At 43.0% G+C, this 26327-nt stretch overlaps 1 protein-coding gene across 9 annotated transcripts in view; it reads left to right on the top strand.

Moving 5' to 3' along the window:
* Positions 1-26327, top strand: part of IKZF2 (IKAROS family zinc finger 2) — a 119297-nt gene that overhangs the window by 77582 nt on the left and 15388 nt on the right. For 6 of the 9 annotated variants that reach the window (XM_064660348.1, XM_064660345.1, XM_064660347.1 and 3 more), the window contains 2 exons: positions 17612-17797; positions 25326-25469. In XM_064660348.1, coding sequence (XP_064516418.1) covers positions 17612-17797; positions 25326-25469 — 330 coding nt within the window. The remainder of the gene's footprint in view (positions 1-17611; positions 17798-25325; positions 25470-26327) is intronic. The other 3 variants (XM_064660346.1, XM_064660343.1, XM_064660350.1) reach the window with 1 other exon arrangement.

The following is a 26327-nucleotide window of genomic DNA, read 5'->3' as shown; positions in this document are numbered from 1 at the left end:
AGGGGGGTCCTCTTCACCACTAGAGCACTACTGTGATAAATATTGGTATCAAGTATATGAAAAGATTGTCTTTTATGGGCTCAGAATTATCTCAGTGTAGAAGCTTGGCCATGCTAAGCCTTTTCTACAGAGCATAATTACCACTGAGAAATCTTAAATCAAAGAAATTTTTTGTTTAAAAATGCTGTGTGATCGTGATCATCCCAACAAAAGTACATTTGGGCTTTGTTTTTGGAGGGACTTGTGGAAAAATATTGTTCTACCTAAAGACAGGAAGCGTTCTCTTTTTACTTCTTGGACTTTTGAAAGTCTTGAAATTCCACAAAGATTCCCTCTTATCTGCAGTGGTTATGGATCAGGCTTTGACTGTTCAGCCCAGGAGATCTGTTTCTGGCAGATAAAAGGGAGAAGCAGCAGAAGTGGTCCTGGCAAGCAAAGGTAGATGGACTCTGTATTGACCTGGTGAACACCTTCCTCTCTTAGGACTGGGTATCAGCTTTTTTCTTTTCCCACCCCTCCTCCCTCTGGGATGTGTGATTGAGATAAGGGGAACAGATGCCCTGCAGCTCCCTGTTTCTTGTGGTGCCTCCCTGTAAGCAGGAGGTGGCCTGTTCCTTTAGTACCTGAGGGCTGCCTATAAATGGGCTGGTTAAGGAAAGACTCACTCTCCTGGAGATGAGACACCAGCACCATGGGAGCATTCTCATTCTAAATATCAGTTCACAACAAGATTAGTAGGTGTAAGATTTGTCTTGGTGTCTGTGGGACAGATCCTGCTGTCTCTCAGTGGACCATGGCCTTGCTGTGTCTCTGCCAGGTCTACCAGCAAGTCCTCCGTTCTTCAGCAGAGAGAAGGACAGAGCAGGTTTGGAGGAAGGTTGCATTGTCTCCTTCTTTTCCTGATCCAAGTTTTCTCTCCTTAATGAGACGGGGGGCCAGAACTGGTATTTGGTGTCAGTTTAAGTCTCTGGACCCTTGGCAAGGGAGAGTTTTCTCTTAAAGCAGGAGATCCTGCACCCTGAAATGGAGAACAGTGCTAATACTCCACCACTGCAGCTTCACCATGAGGGGGGAGATTTCCCAGGGCAGATTTCAGTTCTGCAGAGCAAAAAGGTGGAGACAGGGTGTCCTTTTCCCCTTTCTCTCCCACTTCATCCAGAGGTCAGACAGCACTGCAGTACATGGAGATAACAAGGTCCTTCTTTAGACAAGCATCATCATGGTGTAGGATTCACACGAGGTCATCCCTTGTTAATTTTGACCAGTTCCTTTCTTCCTCATGGAATTCCTGTGTCAAGATGAAAGTGTGTGTGTTTGGGATGGAACTGCTTACATCAGTTTTCTTCCTGTCTTCTGTCTCTCCTCCACATTAGCAATTCACATCCCGGTGTCATCAGCCAGATTGTGTCCCTCTTTGTGTCCCTCAGGCCACATACAACCAGAACAAAGCACCTGGGCCTGCCCTGCTGGGCTGCACTTTGGAGAGCAGACACCTCTCCAATGCTGGGTGATGCCAGTTCTTAGGCCAAACATCCTGCTCTGGAAGCAAATGAGATAGTGACTTTCTTTTTCCTCTGGGTTTTTATTCTGCCACAGGGCTATATGTGGGATTTCACTGGCATCAAAAAAGCATGAATGTGGTAAGACTTCTGCAATAGAACAGCAGTCCTTCTAAATAGCATGCCTAATCTGTTTTTTAAACATCCAGAGACACTGTTTCTATCACCTCCCTAGGGAGACAATTCCACTTCCCATCTGCTTTTTATAGCTATGACTCTCATCCTGATATTTAACCTTAGCTATCCTTTCTTTTGTTGCAGATTATTGCTCTTCCTAACACTAGCTTCTGTGACTGTGAGTAATTCCCGTGCTCAGTTTACACTGTGACAGGCTGTAGCCATAGGTCTGGCATTGATTCTGTTCTAGTCTGTGTTTATCTTCCAATCCTCTCGTCTCTTTTTTTATTACCAAATTTGAAATTTTTGCTACTCTTATTCACTTATTTATGAGGGACCTAAATTGCAAAGTCATCTTACACTTTGGAAACACAGGCCAGTATAGATGCAGAACCCTTAACCTTATCTCTGCCTCAGTTGCCTGTCAGTAAAACAAAATAAAGAGCACTTCTGCACCTAGTTAAGATGGTGAAAGGGCAGCACGCTCGAGTCCTTGCAAGGTGCACACATATTGCTGCAGTGAAGGTCATGTAGGTACATCATGGAGTATTCAGTGCTGCTGGTGCCCCTGCTGCACAGCGCTGTACATGATCTCCTTAGTTTTACTTAGCCTTTGTGCAGTAGTGAAATGAGATAATTACAAAGTGGAAGGAATAATAACTTTGTATTGTTACCATAACCACTGAGGTATTATACCCTGATACCAGCGTGATTATCTCAGACACAATAGTAAGGTGATTATTAATAATACTAAAGGACTTACTACTTAGCCTGCAATTTCTGCGTCGTTCCTTTTATAAACCCTATCTATTCAGCCCCAAGCCTGTGTGAAGTGGGTATGTGTTGTTGCCTCCTTGTTATCCGTTTTTCAGTGATGGGAAAATGAAACAGGAAAAACCCCCATGAGACCCAATTTGCAAATTGAGGGACCTAAACACCAAGGTATCTTTGTGTGCATCACTTGTCCTTCTGCACCAGAATTACAACGGCAGGCTGGCAGGTGAGGGTCTAGTAACTCTGGTATTTAAAGATCTGTGGTCCTTTGCTCCTTTCAGCTCAATCTAGAGAGGCCTTGTTTTCCTTGCTGTCAGGGATTGTTTCAGAAATGCACTGTCTTTACGCTTGAGTTGGCACATGTATGCACAAACCCCGACTGTAAGGTGCAGGTGTTACATGGTTGGGCTCCATACCACGTCGGGAAGCTGAGTGTTTCATTGCATTAGAATAAGCTTGAGGGACACACTGCAACCCATCAGGAGCCCTCCTGCTCCACAGTCAGCCCACTGAGGTGGTTTTTGCAGACTGAGATCCAAAAGGTGACAGAGAACTTTTTTGTGCACTTGAGATGCAAGCATGGTTTTGGCTTGACAAAGCCACGTCTCAACAAAACCAAGATAACTTCTTCCATGTACTCCGAGCAGCAAAACACCACAGCAGCTGTAAGGAGGAAAAAAGTGTTGGTTTTCTTTTTTTCCCCTGAGAAAATTATTTTCAAAGGCAAAAAGCTTCTACTTATTGCCTCTGAGGAAGGGAGAACCCAGGATTTGGAACTGGCCTTTGACAGTTTTTGAAGGAGTTTGTGTAACCTTTCAACTTGAGAATGTTTGAGCTTGGAATCAAACGGTGGTGTGAGGCCTTCTTTCATATCTCAAGGCTGTGTTACAGGGCAGTGTGAAATGGAGAACCACCATGACATTTTTGGTAATATGAGAGTGTTTTAAGGTGTAAGAGAGGTATTTTTGCCATCTGGAAAGGAAGAAACTAAAGAGGGACAAAAATAACCCATAACCCACAGCACAGCAGGATTGTGGAAAGCTACTACTGATATATTCTCCTGAGCTCTCAGCAACCTGTAATTATGAATTGGCTTACAGCTAAGATATTGATGGATATCACTTCAGAAGGAAAATGAGAATGTCTAGATTTTTTTGCAGTGAACCTGTACTGAACTCTGTGTGACTCTCCTCCTATTTATAACCCTGTGTGAAGTTCAAGGAAACTTGTCCTGGAGGTTTCCCATGAGAGGGAACTGTGTTTTTACCTGACTAAAGCTCTCTGGATATATTCCCATTTTTTATTTGATCTAAGTGTGAACTCTCTCCACCCTCTGCCCCTCCTTCCTTTCTGGAGTGGTTAGAGAGGTTGATTGCAGCCAGGATTACACAAGAGATGCCAGTTGCACACATGTTTTGCATAACTGTGCTGTGTTGATTTCAGACAGGGTGCCCCAAGTTCCCTCCCTGCCTTGCGACAGCAAGTCAAGATCTCTATCTTCATTCCTGGAGCTGGAGAAATGCTGGTGAGGCCTCCACTATTGAAATTTTGACAAAGAGACCTGGCTGGGACGCTCCCCAGCCACACGGCTATCCCTAGGCTGCAGTGCACTTGTGTTTGGAAAGCCTGTACTCTAAGGTCATTTGGGCTGTTTGTATTAAAGGTGCAGGAGTGGGAAGTGCTGCAAGTGATCCGTAGGACTGTAATTGAGTAGGATTTTCACTGTAAGCCAGCAGTGTTCCCTGGGATGCTGAGGCTGCTATGAGACTCCTCCTGCCTGGATAGCCAGCGGCTCTGTGTTAAAGATGAGGGAATGTGCTCCCCAAGCATGTGTCCTTTCCTTTTCCTCCAGCGAGACAGGCATAAATATTCTCATGTGGTCTGAGATGGTTGAGGGCTTCTGATGAGAATCCTGACTGGAAAATTAAGACAAGCTCATCCCAGTGCTTATTTTGGGGCTAGTTCCATGTGGCTCTTATCTCTAAAAGCAGTGAAGTCTGCTTGATTTCAGTGAGAATAAGGGGCTTTGGCAGCCTAGGTTTTAGCCTGTGTTTTGGTTCCTTTTGCCAAGAAATAGGTACTTTCTTCCTCCTGCCTCTTTTCATCTTGGAGTGGAAGTCAAGACCAAGCTGAGCGGGGGTTTTGAGCAACCTGGAGGAGATTGGAACCAGAAAATCTTTAAGGTCCTTCCAACCCAAACCATTCTGTGATGACAGTGCAGGGTGTCCCCTCAGCTGAACAGGACTGGGGCTGTCCCAGAGCTGCCCATGGCACGGTGCTGTATCATGGGGTAGAGCTGGCCTCACAGGCAGACAGAGCCCAGGTGAATTAAGGGCTTCAAGGTCTCGCTAAAAAATAGATCACATGCAAAAAATACACTGCTCAGAATCAGATGATGAAATTTTTATATAGAAGAGTGACATGGGCCGTAGACTCTCTCTCACTTGGATACCCTTCATGTGCCTGCATTCTGCTCGTCTCCTTGGAGACAGTGTCTTGTCTGAGAGCAGTTAGCCTTGGCTAGGGAAAGGCCTGACATTTCTGGGTTGTGGGATAAAGCTGTGCTGATGAATTTTCCAACAACCACAAAGGCAGGATTTGATACGAGCATAATCAGTTCTGTACAGAGTTATCGGGTGAGCATCTTTCTCTAATACCTCTCTGGGGACACCACTCAAGTCCCTGGTGGGAAAGACGGGTTCAAAGATCTTCGAGGAGAGCCCAGCAATCCCCATCCCTCGGGTATCAGAAGCACTTGAGAAATTTCTCCCTTCCCTTCCCTTCTTCCAAAGAGCTGAGTCAGCTGGACTGGCATGTCTGGAACTCTGTGGCACCGCGGGCAGGCAGCCTGCCAGCTCCATTACACACTGCATCCAAAGGAACACGTCACTCCTCTCCCTCGCTCTTTTTTTTTCCCTTTGCAATCTCCACCCTTTGCCTTTTATTTTTCCTTGTTGATCCGTGTAGGTGAGTCAGAGAAACCTGCTCATCCACAACCTGTTCCTTCTTGCCAAATCCTGGAGCAGCACTCCCAGTTCTTGTTAGGTGTCAGGAATAGGTTATGAAAACAAAAACTGATACAGTCAGTGTACTGGCTATGGAGCCCCTACTGTAAATGAAAATTAAATGCATAGTTAATGTGCCACTGTATATTTCTAATAGAGTGATATCTTTTATAGGAGACAATTTACTCTGTGTTTCATAAATAATGTTAGTGTTCTTCCTATAAAATGCCAGAATGGAACAGGGAAATTATTTAAGGCATAAGTTAGAGAACATTTAGGGAAAAAAGCGATCTTAACTCCACTGAATTTTAAAACAATATAAGAGTGGAAAATTTCCAGTAGGAAAATGTGTGGTTCACAAAAGTGGTTTTTTGTCTGAGGTTTTGATATCAATTGTAGTTTCACTAATCTGAAGAAACTCCATGGCTATTGGCACAACTCCTCAGAGCTTACACTGCTGATGAGTTTCTAACCCTGGGAATTAAAACATCGTGAGTCTGGATCCCTGATATCACAGATACTTACAAATGAGAGCCCAAGGTGATAAATTAGTCTTTTTATTTACCTTATGATACTTATTTCATGAGGGGAAGGGAGTGGGTGACCAAACATGCAAGCTAACTTTTCCTCTTTGGTCAGCTGACTCCAGGAACTGGGAGCTGGAGGAAAACACGGTGTCGTGTCTGCCTTGAGGTGAAAGTGCCAGTTTGGTAACGCTGTAGGATCGGGTGTACCTCGATATCCCCAGCTACATTTCCTTCAAGCCGCATCAAAGGCTTGATTTTTGGCATCTTGTGTTGGAATGAATCTGCCCAGCTGCAAAGAATAGGTCATCCACCAGGAAAAGTGCTTTGTTGGACTTTTACATGCCACAGTAAAATGTCCACATTAGCTGTATTGTGAAAAATATATCCATTATGTTCATACACTGGTCTTCCATAAGCAGTGAGTTTGTCCCGGGGGCTAATGCTGAGCCAGCTTCAGGAGGCTGCAAGCAGAGTTCTGGTTGAGATGCATGAGATTTCTGCCTTGATCAGCATGGAGCACTGGTGTACAGTCGCTGGGATAGGATCCCACCTCTGGAGAAGAGAAGGGAAAGGGTCATGGTGAGATACAGTCATTTCTCAGACTTGAAGCCCAGGACAAGAAGAGAGGAAGGTTTATGGCCCAGCCACCTTTTGCAGGGGACGAAGGGACTTCACAAAGGTGCTCAGTGTCACGGGTGGGAATGAACCCAGATGTCCTAAATCCACATCTGACTCAGTTACAAAACCCTCCACATAAAGAAAAAAATAGATGTAAGAAAATGAGAAAAAGATAATTTTTTTTCTCCCAGGCATTGAGAAATGAGAAAATTTACATCCTTTTGCTCTTGATTCTGACTTCTTGGTGAAATCACCTATTTTGAAGAGCCTGGTGGACCCTTCAGTATAATTTATTTTTTTTTCCCATCAAGGAATTCAGTTAAGTCTGTTCAGAGTTTCCTAAATTCCCTGCTCCTACAGGAAACCTTTCAAAAGTACTTCTGGATGCTTAGAGAGCTGTTTTCTGTTCTCCAGCTTTTCTGCCTTTACTTTCTGCCCAAGCAGTTGCTTTTTCTTCCTTTCTTTTCTTTTTCTTCCTTTTAGTTTAATTTCACACCCATATTTAATTTCCTTTCATTTTGTCTACCTCCCTTTCAGTCACGATTACAGTTTTTGAATCTATCCAGGGCTTGTAGTGCAAAACTAATTGCACCAAAAAGGAAACATTCTAAAACCCCAAATCTTGCCTTCCTCCATGCCTTCCTACTAATTCTCTCCACTGAGGAAACCTGAAAAGTCCTGGGTATAAGAAGTGCTCTGGAACTGTTGTTATTTATTTTTTGTATTACAAAAAAATACAGCTAGGAAAGATATTGAGACTAACAGGATTGCTGACTTTTAATACCTAGAAAACATTAATGTAGCTTCAATATCAAAACATACACACTTGATGTAGAGATTTGTGCTAGAATAGAAGCTGTCCAGTATCCTAAGATCCTCTCTCAGAGTTAAAGGGTCCCATCATCCTTTAAAAGGTATCTTTATAGTCAGTTTTTGTTGTGCTAAGAATTGTTTTCATACAAAATGGTCCTGACTTCCTCCTGCCAAATATTATAGTTAATTTTGAACGTGGAGCAGTGAAGACCACAAAGTGTAGGTGATGAGCACGGTGGGGAAATGAGGCATCTGTCCATCCCTGGTGGCAGCATTTTCATATGCCTTGATGAAGCTGGCATAAATGCTCTGGGTGATGGGAAGAACATTTGGGAACAGTGAGCTGGCCCGAGAAGCCTGCAGGAGACTTTAGCATATGAGGTTTCCCAAAGTAAGCGGCACAGCTTGGCTCAGCACCATCTGCTTGAGACAAGTCCCACCCTTATTTTGAGTTCCTCTGCATCGTTGGTGGTAAATATATGTGTTGTGAGGCAGGGAGCAACAGGGGGAGATGGGAAGGCTGCAGAGGTGAAAGGAGGCAGTCAGCCCTCTTCCTGATTGACCTCGTTTGACACTGGTGCAAGACATGACACAACCACACGCTTGAACAGCAGATCTTGACAAGGGTTGCACGAAGGCATGGACCACACTGATTCTTGGGCGGTTAGGGAAGTGTGAATAAAAATTTTCGTGTCCCAAAGGAGCCCATTAGTTTCACAGCCTGACCTGCTTTGGGAAGCAAGATTCCCTGCACTACTGGCCTCGATCAAAATAAGTGAGAACTCCCAACTTCAGTGGAAGGGAAAAGAAGAGCTGTCAATATTACTCTAACTAAGTTACTGTTATCTTCCTGACAGCTCGCTCTTAACAGTCTGTTTCCAAAACTTTTGTTTCTGACAGTGACAAGAAAAGGGAAAACGTACAGGAAAGGGAGCGTGTTCTTCCTTCCTGCTAATATGAGACATAAAACTGAAAGGTGTCAGGTGCTAAAAGAAATGCTTTTTCTTGTGCAGGAAGGTATAGGTGGAACAGTGGAACTCATTGCCATGGGATAAAAAGAAATGAGCCAGAGTTCAGGGTTTGTTCAGTGGTTTTATGCAGAAGAAAACTATCGAATGCTGTAGTGAAAGTTAAACGTTGCATATTTTCTGTTTCCCATTGTTTATCTAGTATAAAATTCCTGGTAGCACTGTGTTTGGCACTGCCTGCTCCAAATAATGCATAGATCCTGTTGGCTTTGTAATGTTCAAGGGCTCCTGCAGGATATGCAAAGGGGCTGCACTTGGAATAGACACAAACTGTACACTGCTGATGTGGTTTGGCTTCAGGGCATTGCTTCCGTTGACAGTACCGATGAATCTGACCCAACATCTACACTTGTTTTACCCAAAGAGGAAACAAAAACCCCCAAACAAACATAAGCACTCGTGAAGGGAGTGTTTGTCCAGCAGCATTCCTGATCTGCACCGAGCTACCCACACCCTGCACTGACCCTGTGAGCTGTTCCTCCCCACCTGCTCTTGGAGATCGGCTTGCAATGACATGTGGATCTCCAGTCACCTCCTTACATTCCTGCTGAGCTGTGGCACTGACAGGGAGTGGACAGGGCAAAGGAGAACAACAGACCAACCTAAACTTGTTTTAATTTTTCCTGCTCAACTTTGTTGCTGGGTTAAAATGAAGAGAAGCCAACAGCACATTCGGGAAGGTTTGTCATGTGAAGTAATTAACACTCTGCTTATCAAATCAGCTTCATATAATGTTAAAGGTCTGAAGTGGAGTGGAAAGTACAGAGCCGGTATGTAGAGTTAAGGTTTAACCTCTGTCTTCAGCTGGTTCCCTCCCACATCCAGATAGCATGGAGACATTGCAGGGTGGAGGCTCCTTTCCAAAGTCACCTCTCGTATTCCTTGGAGGGCCTCTCCCCCTTTAAAAGTAAGTGATGGTAAACCTGGCTGCTTTAAAGTGATTTTGAAGCCAGACAGGTGATAAAACACCAGTTATTTTGTGGACTTCCTGGTTTGTGTTAGTTTATCTCAGCACCAGAGTGCAATTTAAACAGTCTTCTTTTAATAGTATTTAACCATTTCAGGGTTGATGTAGAACTCCTGGGAACCCCACCGGTGCTGGGGTGCCTGGCATTCTGGGATGTGTTGGCATGGGACTTGGACAGTGCACTCAGTTCAGTGGCCTTGAAGCGTAGGTGCAGAATATTTGCACTTGAAATTTTCAAATATATATGTGGGGAGGGGGGAATCTGAAAGCTTCATTGCCATTAATATAAACTAAAAAATGACTGTCCGGTGCCTTTTGGCTTCAAAGCTCCTATATCGAAGGCAATGCAGGTAAGCCAAGAAAAATACCTGAGGAGAGCTTCTGTGTGGGGCAATATATGTTTCTTGAGATGTAGAATTGGAGCAAGTAACCATGAATTTCATCTTTTTCAGAACTAAATGCAACAATAATATCCCTATCTGTGTTTTCCTTGATTTGATGTGTGATTTGTTTGCATGGTTTCACAGAGACAGGACTATTTTCCTTCATTTGTCAAACGTACACAGATAGAACATACAAACCTGCAAAGCAAACTGTTTGTCTTCTGTGCTGCAAAGGAAGAAAATGGGGTGTAAGGTCCTTGCTTTTCTGTTTTGAATTATTTAATGTGTCCTGCAGGACTGTGGCAGGAACCTTAAAAGTATCTGGACAGTTTGGAAGATTTCAGTAATTCTGTGACTGTGCCAATGAAACAGGAGTTTGTTTGTTTGTTTTGTTAAACTTCTGGCACAAAAATGCCACCTACTTATTTATAACCCTCATGGCAGATTGAAACATTGTTTTATTTGTAAAATCCTGCAGATCAGTTAATAAATTAATACAATCTGATGAATCAGATTATATAACAGAGCCACCAGTAGCTGCAAGATAAGTTGTAATAAACTATTAAAGTTGTAACAGGCTTTAGGCAGAACATTCTGAAGGTACAAATAGGGACCCAAGCCCTTAGATACTGTACATGAGCACTGATTTATGGTAGATTCTGGCCCTGTGCTTATACACAGACAAGGTATAGATAGGAGAAGTTTCTCCTGACTAGTGCATTTACTTGTTCTCCACGTTCCTGTGTTTTTGTGGGTCTGTTCTAGCCAAGCTGTAGCATGAGTGAAGTCCTCAGGGTTTATATATAATCTGGTGTTTAGCACTGCTTGCCACAGAAGATCGAGGGAGAACTGAACACTGGTACAGTACTTTACTGTTTGCTGCTTATTTTACAGTGCTGTAAACAACTAGCAGGTAGATGCAGGTGTCAAGCTGCTGTTTTGTGTCCTGGAGGTATTTATAGGAGAGGCAGGTGTGTCTAGGAAACCGAGGGGTTGGAGGTGGAGGTTTTGCCACTGTTTTACTCCGTGGTGATGTACCGTGACCATCTCGCGGTGTTTCACTGCTACCTGCACGGGGCTGCTAGAACAGTACATGGTAGCTGTCAACAGAAATAACTTATCATTGTCTGCCACTGTGCAAAAGGTCAGGGCAAGCTGGTATTCATTTGCTAGGAAGCTCACAAAATGTTGTGGCTGTTGAATAGCCACATATATATCAATATATATATCAATAGGCAATTGATAATAATGCTGACTACGAGACATTGGGCCATGAGGTCTTGAAGTCAGTCAAGTGCTCTATTTCGAGCTCCAAGTCAAGACCTGTATGTAGCTTCTCCTGTTGTAATGCTGCATTTTGGTTTTTGAACCTTTTGAGTTGTCCAGAAACCTTTCTAAGCACAGATCTAGTTGTATGGTTTCCACTACTGCATGATCTGGTGACCCTGTTGGTTACCACTTGACTTCATGAACCCTAAGACTTGGCCCAAAATATGTTAATCTAAAAAGTGCTTGTAGAATGGAGACATCAGCACTCCATGAGATCCAGAAATGTATCTGCATACCCTGGGTATTGCTGCCTCTGCTTGGACTGCAACATTAAAAGATTGAGGTGGAATTTTTTTAACGTGACTAGAGATTTTGTTCTTTCTGAAAATCAGACTGCTTTAAGATGTCACAGGTTGGGCACTCAAAAGTGAGTGTATTTGACACCCCATGTCTCCTATCCATGTGTTTGTGTGCACTGCCAGCCTGGAGCCTTATTTTGGATGTTTCCATGTTGTGACTTCTGCATGCATGTTGTATTGGACAATCTTGGGCTGGCTGTGGGACTGGATGTTATTTCTGAACTCCAGTATATACGGATTGTAGTGTGTGTGTGTATTCTCACAGGCACAAAAAAAAAATCAATGCATCAAAGAGCCCCCATGAATTTCAATTAACACATTTACAGTCGTTAGGCACAGCAGCATGATGCAGCATCAGAGTGGGAGGCAGTTCCCTTTGCAAAGCTCCGTGCTGCTCAGAGCCAGCATGGGCTTAGGTCTTGCTTTAATTTTTTTGTGTGATTGGTTCGTTCAGGGGTCTATTATTCATGTAAATATTTTTGTGTGTGAGGCTCTGAGCTGGGCAGCTGTAGAAAAGATGAAGCACACTGTTTAATTACAGTAGCGAAGTGCAGGGACCGTGTGTTGTGTCTCCACATCCTCAGCCCTCCTGCTGAAACCTGGGCCCTCCCTGGCTCTCACTACTGTGTCCTTGGCATGGGAAATGGAGGTGGGAAGGACTGCAGCAACTGTTGTATCCCCCTTTCTGTGACCATTACATGCTCTCCTTTTTGTTCTGTGTGGTGTGAAATGTCTCCAAGCTCAGGGCATTTGACATCTCCCTGGGCGGACTGTTTCCAGGTCTGAAAGGACACTGTGCTGCACATGCCACATGTTGCTTTTTTTCTGATTTGGTTTTCTTATTATTCCTGGTTGATCCTCTGCTCTGTGACACCCTAAGTATCTCCTCCCGCTCTTTAATGTTCACTCCTATATCTAATAAAATCCCAGCGTATTATTAAGTCCCTAATTTCTCAGTAGAGATACAGGCCCTATTTTTCTGTGTCTCCCTACTTGTGTGAGCTCCACCAAATTCGCCTCTGTGCATCTGGCAAAGTGCATGAGTTCATTTACATGCTGTAAAGAAAGGAATGATTACCTTAATCATATGTATGAATAATTGAAGCCCAGGAAATCAGAGTAACTTGCCTGCAGTCACAAATTTGTAGTGTAACCAAGAGTTGAACCCTGCACTCCCTAGTCCCAGCCCAGGACCTTAATCATATTTTCTACCTATGTGTTAAAGCTGATTGTGCTCTGGTAAGTCCTATTGAAGGCAAAGGGCTACTTTGTGGTAGCCACTGTGCAACTGTAGATCAGTTCCCTTCACCCAGGCACCTTCCAGTTTTAGGGAAGAAAAAAATTGGTGAATTAATATGGGTTATGATTGTGACAGTGGATTCTACAGCCTTACTGATAGGTGTGTCAGCCCAAAAGAACATTTTAACCTCAGTGCTACTTCAGAAAGCTTCAGTCAGCGAGTACTGGTGTTTGCTTCAGCTATGGGAGCTCAGGGCTGAGTTAAGAGCTCAGATTTTACAGAAATAAGCCCCACTCAGTGCACTGCCATCAGAGGGTCTCCCTCAGACCAAAAGTAGCTGTGTCAGATGGCCACGAAGTGCAGAAATCCTGGCTGGCTTCGCTTCCATGACCTGGCTGGGGCAATAGTGTAGAAGTAATGGAAATGTGATCCAAAGCCCAGTGCAAAGTCTCTGGTCCATGGATTGGGCTGGCCTAAGTCACACGGCCGCAGTGATGCCCGTTCCTGTGTGAGCAGGTGGTGGTAGTGGTTGAGCTGTCACCAGGGCTTGGGACACAGGCAAAGGGATGGGAAGGGGTTCTGCTCTGCATTGCTTGAGGAGAATGTGCTACCCAAAATAGGGAAATGTGGGAGTAGTTAATCCTGACTGCTGAAACCAGTGCGTGTTTTGTCATTTATCTTGAGGGAGGCAGGATTTTAGTTCAGCAAAGTGTGTCGTAGCTCTTAACCTGTTCCATAAGCCTTTCTCACTTTATATGCTTATGGCAAGGTGTTACCTGGGATGCCTTGTTGTTTCCCTTTGACTTACTTTATATTCTGCTCTGCACTCCCATTTCTTTTGAGAGCAAAGTGCTGCGTAAGTGCCTCACGGTCTCTTTTACTGACCTTTTTTATGACTTTAGAGAAGTTTGTCTAGACCCTAGTCTGCTTTCTGTCTTGAATATTGACCTTAGAGTTACACCATCTCATTGTTGCTGCACGCAGACTTCTCAGCTACCAAAGTTCACCCACAGGACTCAAAGTATTCCTAACTCAGAAACACCTTGCTTTTATGTCCTCCTCCTCTTCCCCCTCCTCCCTCCACATGAGCATTTTAATTTCACAAGCAAACTCCATTTCACTGTGAATTTTGACAAGTGGTTCACCTGTTTCAGGGTAAAAATTGTACTTCAAATTTAAATGTCTTTTTCACTGTGACTGTCATAATATTTTCCATTTGAGGCTGAGATTCCACCGTGGGTTTTCTGTGCCATGTTGTCATCTGTACAAATCTGAGCTTAAATGTGTGGAAATTCTGACATTTCAGTAAGAAATATAAAGTGGTTTTTAAGTGTTCTTTAAGTTAGCTGTTTCATAGGTGTGGCCGCTGGGTTTTACCCAGTGCCCTGGTCTTTCCCAGTTCAACAACAGACCGAAGATTTCTCAAAGATTTGGGGCTTGTTTGTGTTGAGTGTGATGTGGCATGTCTATGAGAATAGGTTATGGTAATTTTTTATCTGATTGTTTGTCCTGAAAAGGTACTGACTTTGCTTGGGTGCTGCTACCACTGTCAGCGGTGGGTGCGTACAATGCCCAATGCGGTGTCCGTGTACCGTGGTCTTCATGGGGATCTCGGAGAAGGCAGCTTCGTGTGAACCGAACTGAGCCAAACTTTGAGTGGTTTCACAGTGGAAATGGCTCCGCAGTGGAAAGACCTGCTTTTAGTGGGGGCTCGCAGGGGGGTTTGGTAGGTGTAGTGCTGTTGGACTCTTTGCCTTCAAGTCAATGGCCTGTAGACAAAGACTGCTCGTGCCCAGTGGTGCGAGCCACGTGTTTTGGGGGCAAATTTTGAATATTGATCTACCCTAAGGTATTCGACAAGGCTGAAATCTCCTTTGGCAGTCATATGTTTTCATGTCGGCTGTTCTGTGGGACAAAGTACGCGGCTGAGATCGTCACCGGAATTGAATTCTCTAATACACTGTTACAGCTTTCTGTCGGGTAATATGAAATACATAGAAATGTACACCCACTGGCAACATTCATTTCCACAAATATATATATATATATATGTATTGTCATTGACTACTTTGAGAATACAAGGGGATATTTGCAGCTATTTCGGTGGCTTGACATTTGTCACAATGACACGATTTCTAAAGTCTAGACTGTAATTGCTGCCTCGACTTGCTGCACCTCTGACCAAACAGGCTGTGAGATTTGCTGGTGACACAAACTCCTGCCATCAGACCTGATTCCGTTGTGGTCTGACCTGATCAATTGCTCCCCAACCCAAGTCACAGTCACTCTGTAATTTTATAGCGTAAATCAGATTTTACACCAGTGGGGCTGTGATGGGATTGCATCTCTAGAGCCAGGGGGGACAGAATTTGGAAATGAACCCGAGGGGGTTGTACTCGATCCTACTCAACTCATGCTCACAAACTTCATTCTTCACAGTTGTGTATTAGGCAACATGACTAACATTTGCCACGTTGTTTATTCTCTTATCTTCTCCCAGAGGAGAGAGCGTGTGTGCTGGGACTATTTCTTTCCTTGGGGAATTATGTTCCTCAAATCCCATATTGCCTGTAAAAATCATGCCTTTATCATTAGCTTTTATCATCTCTATTAACCTTGAAATTTGATGGAGTTTAGGTAGATGACCATCCTAGATATTACTGGAAAAGCTCTGCCATGTTGTGTGTGAATAGTTACTGAAATGGTTGCAATGCAGGGAGCAACCATTTGAAGAGGTCTAATAGAACCTCTTTTTTGATTGTTGAATCAATTATTTTTCTGTAATGTGAGCTTGTAGCAGAATATTTCTGTGTTAAATGATAATAATTTAATTAATTATGTCTGCCTTGAATAGCTGCAAGCAATCATCCCTTTCCTTTGTGTCTTACAGTTTATCTAAATTGCTTGATAACCTGGTGTGGCCAAACTGGTTCAGCTCAGTTAACATAATCCCTTCCATTGCACTGGATTTTTTTTTTTATTAGACACCATATTAGCTTCTAATGAGGGCATCAGACTGACAGACATTGATGCCATCTAGATGCATGATGAAGTGTTGTAATGGTGATTAGAAAAGTCTTTCCATCCTAGGAAGCCTCCAGTGAGTTTTCCTAAAGGTGCCTCCAGAATGAGCTGGCTGGTTTATGTTTAAGAGCTAGGGCTTGATCCAGATCATTCACATCAAGGGCATTTATTCTGGGAATGATAATGAGCCTCACGCTGGGGCCTCCACTGAGGTTTCCATTACCAACATCAGTTATGGCAACAGTGTAAGCAAGTGAGCAAAGTAAAATAAAGGCCACAACGACTCTTTAGTCTGAGACACACTTTCTTGAGGATAAACCTTATCTCCAAATAAAAAAATCCACAGTTTTGATACTTATTAAAAACAGCTTTTTTTTTTCCCCTGGTGGAAGACTTGGTTGTGTCACTGAACTGCACACACAAACTCCTTGGGAAAAACTGAAGCCTTCTGCAAGCATGTTCATTTCATCAAATCCCTTTTTTTCTGAGATAAAACCATGTGAAACTGTTGGACCAGCTCTGGTTCCTCAGGCTCAGGCTTTTTCATCTTCCATCACGGGGTGATGTGGCATGTGCTGGTCCTGCAGAGGGCCCAGAGAATTGCCCTAACTCCACGTTTTCCATGTTTGGGGCTCCAGCCTCAGCACCAGGAACCCTCTACCCAACTTCTTCTTGACTGCAGCTGTCCTCCCCACGGCTTCCCCTGCATTTTCCCTTCCCAGGGGTGACGGTGCAGTTTGGCTGCAATTAGTACAGCTCAGATTTCATTAAGTAAATGACTGTGAAAAGCTTTCAGTATTGGGACAAACCCAATAGAAACATGAATATTATCCAACAGAGGATGTTCTCAATTTCTTTGGCCAGAAACTAAAATTCTTACCGAAGATTTTCAAAACTCTGGGAGAAGTTTGACCTTCCCCATCCCTCAGCCAGCTCTGAAATTCACAGCCGATGGTGTTTTACTAGACTTGTAGCACTAACTTAATAGCTCTTTAGTTATTAAAGGATAAATGTTCATGTTCTACAAGTTTAAATTATATTAAAAGCCTTTATTAGCACCGCTTGGCAAAATACCTTCTGGCTAGCTTTCTGGCCTTGGGCTAGGCCATTCTTGTGGTTTCTTAATGACATGCTATGAAAAGGATATAATTTATGAGAATTTGGTGCCAGGTTTTGCATGTATTAAGAAGCATTTGCCATTTGTGCATAATGCTGCTGAGCAAAACAAAAAAAATATTTAAAACTGCAGTTATGTCTTGCATTCATCTGGCTTGATTTTAATTGTACGTGGCTTTTATATTTTTATGTATATATGTTTAGATGTATATAGATTTATGTTATAGATATTCAATATTATCTGGTCTCTGAATTACTGGTGGTTGCTCAGTTGTGACATGTAACAGCGCAGTTACCAAAGTCACTTTCTGTTTATTTTCTAACCTTCCCTTAGTAGTTTTGGCAAAGTTTTCTCAGTGAAAGAACTCCTCTGGGCCATGTAATGGGTTTCCCCATGATTGGGAGAAGAATTAGGCCACTGGGGCAGCTCGTTTTTATTCATGCCATGGGCAAAATATGTCAGAAGTTTCTTTCCCACGAGACTTGGTGACACGCAGGCAGTGCTGGGGTGTGATTCAGCTGGCTGGTATTTTTTCCCCTCTCAGCATCTGTTTATTTGCTTTGCAACCAAGTCCGCCTCCTTTTCCTTCTGCTGATACAGCGCCTCAGTGTGAAAAACGGATGGGGCAAAGTACCCGGCGGGTGGGAGGAGGTGTGTGCGGTGGGAAAACAGGGCTGGGGAAAAGGCCTGGGACTCGAGTAACCTTTCTTAGGTGTCTTTCCACCACAAGAGAGTTGTTTGTGGCAAAGGTGAGAGTTTTTCTGAAGCGGGTTGCAGTGGATTTGACCCCATGCTCTCATTCTTTCCGCAGTGGGGAAGCCTCACAAGTGCAACTACTGTGGCCGGAGCTACAAGCAGCGCAGTTCGCTGGAGGAGCACAAGGAACGCTGCCACAACTATCTGCAGAATGTCAGTATGGAGGCTGCTGGGCAGGTCATGAGTCACCATGGTGGGTGCAAACCGTCTGCTGAGGGCACTTGGACTTGGAGCATCTCTTGTGGGTTTTTTTCCGTCTTGTTTTTCTTCCTTCCTTTCATCTTTGTATCGTTTCCAATTTAGAGATTGTTTATGTTCAGATAGGCAGAAGGAGAAAAGATGGGCTAAAATCCTCACTCTGTCCAGTTTAACAGCAACATTTTTGCTGATTTTGTGTTGTCAGTATTTAGCTTTTTAGTATGTAAAAATATACAGAGACGAAAATGAAGCAAAGTCACCTGAGCAAAATTACCCTAAAAGTCATGTCATAGAATCATAGAATAGTTTGGGATGAAAGAGACCTTAGAGATCATATAGCTACAAACCCCTGCCATGGCCAGGGACACCTTCCACTAGACCAGGCTGCTCCAGGCCCCATCCAGCCAGGCCTTGAATACTTCCAGGGGTGGGGCAGCCACAGGTTCTCTGGGCAACCTGTGCCAGGGCCTCACCCCCCTCATAGGGAAGAATTTCATCCCAATATCCCATCTAACCCTGCCCTCTGTCAGTGTAAAGCCATTCCCTCTTGTCTTGTCTCTCCCTGCCCCATCCCAAGTCCTCCTCCAGCTCTCTTGCAGCCCCTTTAGACACTGGAAGTCCTCCTGGGGCCTTCTCTTCTGCAGGCTGAGCAACCCCAGCCCTCTCAGCCTGTCTCTATATCAGAGGTGCTCAAGCCCTCAGTGCATCTTCATGACTCAGTCCAACAGGTGCACATCCTTCTTATGCTGGGGGCCGAAGCCATGTGCAAAATGTGTGATTCCCTTCCCACTCCTTTCTGATAGTGAGTGATAATTATAAGGATGGTGAAGGTATTCAGAAGTCATTATTTCTACTTTCTGTAATATTATCTTATCCCTCCAGAGAAGGGAGGGATAGATGTAAAAATTGCTAGAGCAGAATGGAATTCGATAGAGTTGTTGAAAGTAATTATAACCAAAAAATGTTTGTATGCATTTACATGTGCTAGTATTAATATGTTAACTAACACTGCATGTGTTAATATACATAAGGACTGAAGATTGCCAAAAGATTGTTGAAAGCAAGAAATGTCAAACTCTGTGAATTTGTTTTCAGAAATTTCTGGAGCTATTAGTATGGATAATGAGCATAATGCCTCAGATTGCAGGGTTGAAGGCTTAATCTGTAGCACTAAATGCTAAATGGTAGCTGTCCAAAAATGGTTACAATTTAATTCAAAATTAGTGTTTCATAAACTCTTCTGAAACTGATAATCTCTTTACTTTTAAAAGTTGTCTTTAGATGCTTGGTACTTGAAGTGTTTAAAATTTCATACTATTCAGAAAATATTAAAATTGTACATTTTCCATTTTGATTAAAAATTATCGTGTACCTAAGAATACCCAAACCAGTTAGATTGTGGGTGAATGAAAAGGCAAAATACCACTTCCACTTTTTTCCATTTTGCTTTTCATTGTTGAGTGGAGTCATATGGCTTCATATGGAAAGTAATTCTGTAAAAGTTCTGAAAGATCTTTTCTAAAAACCTGAAAATCCAAGCTGAAATAAAATCTATTCAGCATTGCTAATACAGGCTATATTTTGGCGACAAAAATCTCCAAAATATTTTAAATAGTACTTTTCCATGAACAATTTATTCCTATAATGGTATTTTAAATATATTTAGTAGTCATTGCCAAAATATTCATACAACTCTATTAAGTAATTGCTCTCTTCATAGACACCCTGGAGACTAAAATCAACATTTAAAATGTCATAGGTGACTTCAAAGATGTTGAAGTCAGTGATTATCTGCCTGAGGTGGCTTTATGCTGGCCAGTAGGCAGGCTGATTTCAGGGCTTTGCTGTTTGAAGGTACCTGTTGTGGGCTTGGTCTCTTGGAGCACTTAGAAGGAGTTGAACCACTGAGTTCATTCCAACAAAATACACACTCTTCATGCTACAAGGGTGTGCCTGTCTAGTTAACCAGGGAGGTGATGACTTCAGGCAGCCTTTCCTTAGGGAATAACAGTAGGCTGATATAGCTATGACTGCCAGGAGGTTTGAGACCACGTTGTGGAGGAGCTTCCCAAATTCCACTCAACGTCTGGGTTTATTATTCAATTATTTGTTAAAATTAGGTTTACTCTTGTTGATAGATTTCTGAGAAAATCCAGAGCTTTTTCTGAGCTGCCTAATGCCATGACAAGAGGGGCAAGTCTTTCACCTTGTCTCCCCAAAGAAGCTGCAGTGGCTGACCTTGCATTGATTTTTCTACCAACTGAAGTTAAACCAGTGCAAACCCCATGCGGGACAGTTCTTTTCTTTACAGCCTGACTGACTTTGCTTGGGCTTAAAATAGAAATGTTCACACAGCCACTTCACTTTTCTCAACAAAATTAGCTTAAAACAGCACTTTGAATTCAACTAGTGCCTCTTTCTCCTCCGGGCAAATATGTCTGTACCTCCCCTGGTGAATGTTTAAGGGGATGTTTGATCCGCTGTCTTCATTTCGCTGTTCAGCGAGGGCACAGTGAGGACAGGCAGCGACAGGGAGCTCCATATTCAACTGGGACCAGTAGTAAATCTCACTTCTCATCCCAGCATTGCTCCCACCCATGAAGCTCAGCATGAGAGTCACGAGCACCAACCTGTAGAGCTCTGCAGCAAAGTCCTTTCCCCTGGGACTGTAAAGGCACCAGAGAAGAGTACAGAAATGATTACTCAGCTTAAAGCTGAGTCTTAGAATAACCCTGAAAAAATGTATTAATTTCCTTCTCTCCCATGTCACACATTGAAATGATATTCTTGAGGATGACTGAGAGTATGCTTTGGAGATTTTGATCACTGGTTTATTTTGCATCCCATTGGGGGCTGAGTTTTCCGGACTCTCTTTCCAAATACTTGGTTTGGATTTTTTTCAAGCATTGTGCTCAAGATGATTAGTTTGTAGGCATGTTACAGACATGGGTGCTTTCACCGTGGCCTGATCAGTCCTTTAATTTCAATTATCTCTGTCTTGCAGATGGCTATATCACCTGACTAAAGGCACAAGGGGAAGCAAGAGGAGGGGCAGAAGGGCTAGTTTTGTTGTGTGGGTAGGAATGTGCAAGTCTCTGCATCTCACTCCATCCTCTTGTGGGGTGCCAGTTGCTTGCTGAGCTGCCCCTCCTCGTGGTCCTGTTCCCTGCTCAGCAGGACAGATGCTGCAAGAGAGCTCCCATGACTTGATTGTTGGCAATTTTCAGCCGAGCAGTGCTGGCCCTGGAGGGAGAAATTAGTCTGCGGTCTCCTGGCTAGCGGCGTATTGGGGGTGACAAAAGGGACAGTCTCTGAATGCCAAGAACATGACCTTTGCAGGAACGAAGAGGGAGAAATGTTGAAGGCTAGCGATGGTTTACACCCAGTTATGCGTTCTTCTCCACCTCCACAGAGAAAAAAGTCCAGGGAAATTCTTCCAGTGGGATGGAGAAGGATGCTCTTTTTGGGAGAAAGAAGCCCAGGCCTGGGCTGTGCGAGGCTCAGAGGCCAGCTCCACAGAAAACACACAATGGCCTTGTGTCTTTCCCTCTTACATGGTTGCTTAAAACATCGTTAAAATGCTGGTCCCACAGGAGACTTCACACCAGGGTCCATGGGAATATTTCCTGTCATTTCTCTGCACACACACACTTCTTTTAAATAGCAATATTGTGAGCTTCAGAAAGGAAATTGAGGTTGATGGAGTAATACTAATTTATACCAGCTGAGACTTAGCCCAGTGTCTGGTGTTTGCACACAAAAGTATTTATCAGCAAAACACACGCTGGGTAATTTTTTTACTTCTTTCCCCCCTCCCCCCCCTTGTTCTTTCCTCACTGGAATGACATAAACTTTTTTAAAAGTTCATGTGGTTTTTTACAAATTAAGAAGGAAAAACTCGAAGATAGTCACTTTGAGCTGTATGACTGAAAGACCAGTATCATCAACAAAAGAAAGACTTTGTTCTGAAGACTGTAGAGGTTTGGGCTTAGAAACATTTCATGTTAACTGCTATTGAGAATATTTACAGTGTTAGGGATAGTGAATGTTTTCATGGGCAATCCAGAAGCACACCCTGATAGTGGATTAAGAGCACCCCTGAACAAAAACATACTCATGGAGTATGTTTCATGGGCTTTTCGTGAAGCTTGATTTGTAGAATAAAAAAAGTCTTCCTGAGCTGAGACTGTAAGTTCTCAGTGTAAAATGAGTTGCTCTAAGCTAGTTATGACCTGCCAGCTGTTCTTTGGTTGCTCCCGCTATGACGTACGATGAACTACAACAAAAAAGGAATTGCATTTACTGCTGAGTAAATGTGTACACATGAGCTTCTACCACAGAGCAGCTGATTGGTGAGAACTGGTGGTTGTGTTTGATTGGTTTGGTTTTCCCCTTTTTTATTCTGTTTTTTCCTTCAAAACAAAACAAAACAAAAGTGATGCAAGCGGAGCTATTTTTCCTTTATTTGTATACCCTCTAAAATTGAAATGAAAATTAATGTACCTAGATTTGACAATGTGCTCCTTAGCTTAAAGCTTTGGGTTTCTAAAATGTGACATCTCAGCTGTTTGGTCCAGTTTTGCCTGTCATTTAAATGGTTTCAGAAACTAGACCATTTCCCTCTCTCCCTTCTCCCAGGAAATCTGCATAACAAAACACGTTCTGCTAACTTATTCCCATCGTAACACAAATATTGGTGTGATTCATTGATTCTGTTGCAAAAGAGCCATGCCCTGGATTAGAGACTTGAGTTCTGAGGTGGGAAAAAGTGCCTGCAGCATGAAAGGTAGAAAAGAAAATGCTTTTACTCATGATGATTTTACTTTTAAAAGGAGTCCGAGTAGGATTTTTGCCTGACTTAGAGAAGAGCAGATGTCTTTTTTAGCACTATTCATTTTTCATGGAAGAAAGGTTTCAAATTCTGTGCAGGAAATTTTACACACATATGCCCAGCAGTAGAATTATTTAATTATTACTTAATTGTTATGAGACCCTACAGATGTCATTACATTTGGGGCTTATTCAGGTGGCAGTGAAACTAGTCAGGAGGTTTCGAGTGGTTTTGTGGATAAGTGCATTCCTGCAAAGCCAGCATGCTTTGAGCTTGTGTTCCTAGGAGGGATTTAGAGCACCTCCCTACCACACCACCAGCCTCCTGTGTCCTGTCCCTTTCCAAGGGCTGGAAATCTTTGAAGTGTCACTCAGGTGAACCTGGCCCATGGCAGTGAGTGAGCAGCCAGGGTTTCATGCGTGCGTGTGCATGCATACACTGAGTTTGGGTAAGCCAAAGGACAGTCAGATCCAGTTCCCAGTGAAAATCAGCACACATAATCTTCCCTTTCTTCCCAAATCTCCTTCGTAAATACTTGAGTAGTGCAGATAGCTCCTGAGCAAGCACAGTATTTAATTAACCTTAAAACTTTACCCTTAGCTATTAAAGTATTCCAAACGTCCCAGTCTGCATTGGGTATTAATTAGGTCACTTGAACACTGCATCCCATTTTGTTGCAACATTAGATTCATTTCATATTTATGGGGTTTTTTCCTCCCTTTCAGGGATGCCAGCAGGACTGCCTTGTAAATGAGAAACCATTGTGTTTCTCAGGAGGAGCATCCTGTACGAGTAAAAAAGCAGCAGAGTAAATCGTTTTATAGCGTATGGTAGATTCCAAGCCTCAAAGTACTCAGCTTTCCATAGCAGCAGAGGCACAAATGGAATTAAATGAATAAATTGCCATGTTTTCTTATTACAAATGTCTGAATTGAGAAGTTCACCTGAGCAGATATTATGTTTTGTAATTGCCTGGTATTTGCTCTTCCTTACTAGAAAGCAGGCAGAGACAAGGCTTTTAACACCCCATTTCTTGTATATTATGTGCTAGCAAACAGCTGAGTGTTTAAGAACAGGGGAGTGATTGTTCCATGTCAGGATCCTGAAGGTGGTACAGTTACATGGGAGGGAAGTAGGCTGGTGGTGTTCATTTATGGCACTGTCTCTGGGAGAAGGTGCCTGTGACACAAAAGGCTGCTATGGTGAGAGACAGGAGGAGGTCTGGCAGAACACATGGGTGTGAGTCCTTCTCTACTACCTCTGCAGTACCCATGACTTCACTGGAAGGTTGATCTAATACAGGGAATGCAATGGGGTACTCTCAGTTTACAAACTGTAGGAACTCTGTGCCATATCATCGCAGTTTCTATTTCTCTGCCATACATTCTTCACCTCAAATAATTTTGTTGTGTCTCAGCCAAGCCATTAGCACATGGAATAGTGGCTGATACTTGTCAGGTTTCTCTTGCCACTTTCTGAAGATGACTGCTGGACAATTAGGCCAGGTATCCCATTCACAGCAGCAGAGCAGAGCTATACGTGGAATCACACTTGGTATATATTGCAAGTGTCTTGGCACTCAGTGCCATGGTCTTGTAACCACCGTGGTAGTGGATCAAGGGTTGGACTTGATGATCTTGGAGGTCCCTTCCAACCCAGCTGATTCTATGATTCTATGACTCTCTGGGCCTGGTCCCCAGTCTGGTACCACTGACCCTTCTTGGTGTTTATAAGAGGATGTTCAACAAAAACAGAGCACTTTGTCGGCACTTGGGGAATAGCTCTGACCCCAGTGGCATAAAACCCTGTATGAGTCACTCCCCTGATCAGAAGCCTGTGCAATTCCTATACTTTTGCTTCAACACCTTATTCCCTAACCCAACAAGTGAGGAAGAGGAAAATGAGTAAAGTCAGAAGGGGTCATTGATTTCTTGTTGTTGTCTCAAAGACAATGTGTGAGCACTCCCTCGCTGTGGTTAGCACAGGAATGATCCCTGCAGATTCAAAAAAAGTGGTAAGACAGATGCAGAAAACCTCCATTCACAGGTTGCTAGATCTGTGTTTGAGGGGATAAAATATTAATCAAAAATTGATAGTTTCTACATCTGATTTTGAAGGGGCTTTCCATGTGATGTTAATCCCGTAATTCCAGTACAGTGTGTGTTGATTTTACCTTCTCACATGTAGAAAGAGGAAACATGCTTTAGCAAACTGATCCTTCATTTGAGAAGACTTGTCTTAGGGAACACACAGACAGGCCCAGGAAATACAGCTTGTTGATGCCTTGTGTGATTTTTAATCATTGAGATTAGTGTAAAAAAGTAATAATAAGAGTAGGTATTCTGTATGATAAGTGTGAAGTTAATGGAATACACAAAGAATGATAACTAAACATTTACATTGGCGACAGGTGACCATATGGAAGGGGAAATAACACAAAATGTCATCTACAGAGTGAGTTTTCAGAAGTGTCCCCTCCTCTCTGGGGATCTTGAGTGTCCATAACAAAACAAGTCTTTTAATAAAGTTGGGCTTCTGCTAAATAAGATGGTCCCAATGAGAGGTGTTTTGTCAATGTGGTTCTGCTTACAAGTGATTGCTGTCTTGATGCCCAGTGTGTTCTTGTACCTTGCTTTATGTTGTGTTGCACTTGTTGCACAGTCAGCAGAGCTCAAATGATTTGTGTTGTCTGTGAAGTGTGGACCAGACCTGTCTGATATGATTTTTTGGTTTTATGTAGTACCTCCTATGGAAGATTGTAAGGAACAAGAGCCTGTGATGGACAACAATATTTCTGTGGTGCCTTTTGAGAGACCTGCTGTTATAGAGAAGCTGACAAGCAACATGGGAAAGCGTAAAAGCTCCACCCCACAGAAGTTTGTGGGTAAGCTGGAAATATGCCTTTTATTATTTTTAGTGTGGAGGTGTAGGCAACTTGTTATTTGTAATAGCCAAAAGAACAAGGGGAAAGTAGTAGCGCTCTTGGAACTTGGTTGTGAGATAACAATGGAGAGGGTTAAATGACAGCAAGAAATCCTGAAAATCATTGAAGTCATTTTACCAACCCAGAAAATTCAAAAATTAGGCCCCTGGTATCATGCAAATGCTGTAGAAGACCTTGAGCTTTTATCTTAGGCTGTTTTGTTTTTTTAAAAAAACTTTTCTCTGACCCTTTTGAGATTTAAACTTGTCATCTTCCCTCTCCTTGCTCCAGCAAAAAAACCCAGCAAGCTAAGACTGTCATATAATTATCTGTCTCTATATGTGTTAAAAAAACAAACAAGTATCTCAAGATGTATTAAATTCCTAAGAGTTGGCAACAACTGGTCTGATAATACTGGCATGAGGAAGTAAATTGCATCCCTTGTGTTGGAAGAAGTGCTTGCTCCAAGTGCAGCACTCTGCACACAATAAACTTACTAATGCATGAATATGAAACAGCATTGGATGGCTTTTGGTTATCAGATTTAGAATCATAGGCCCAGAATTCATATTTTGCTTTGTGTCTTGACATATTAAAATTGCTCAGCTTGTAACAGGAGACAGCGTGGAGAATTTTACTTGGTTTGAGCTGTAACTTAAAGCTTCTTTTTACTGCTACTGAAGCAGTGCTAAACTTCTTAGGAGGGAAGCTGGAACAGAGAATTATTTGGGGTAAGTGTATGCTGCCAGACTCTAAAGTCATGTAATAGGCGTTTTCCACGCTCACTCCCTGGAAGGACAGTCACACAGAACATCAGGG

The sequence above is a fragment of the Pseudopipra pipra genome, chromosome 7 (assembly GCF_036250125.1).
Source record: "Pseudopipra pipra isolate bDixPip1 chromosome 7, bDixPip1.hap1, whole genome shotgun sequence".
In the NCBI taxonomy this organism is placed as follows: Eukaryota; Metazoa; Chordata; class Aves; order Passeriformes; family Pipridae; genus Pseudopipra; species Pseudopipra pipra.
The sequence above is the reverse complement of the archived record's forward strand: the minus strand, read 5'-3'. Positions and strand labels throughout refer to the sequence as shown.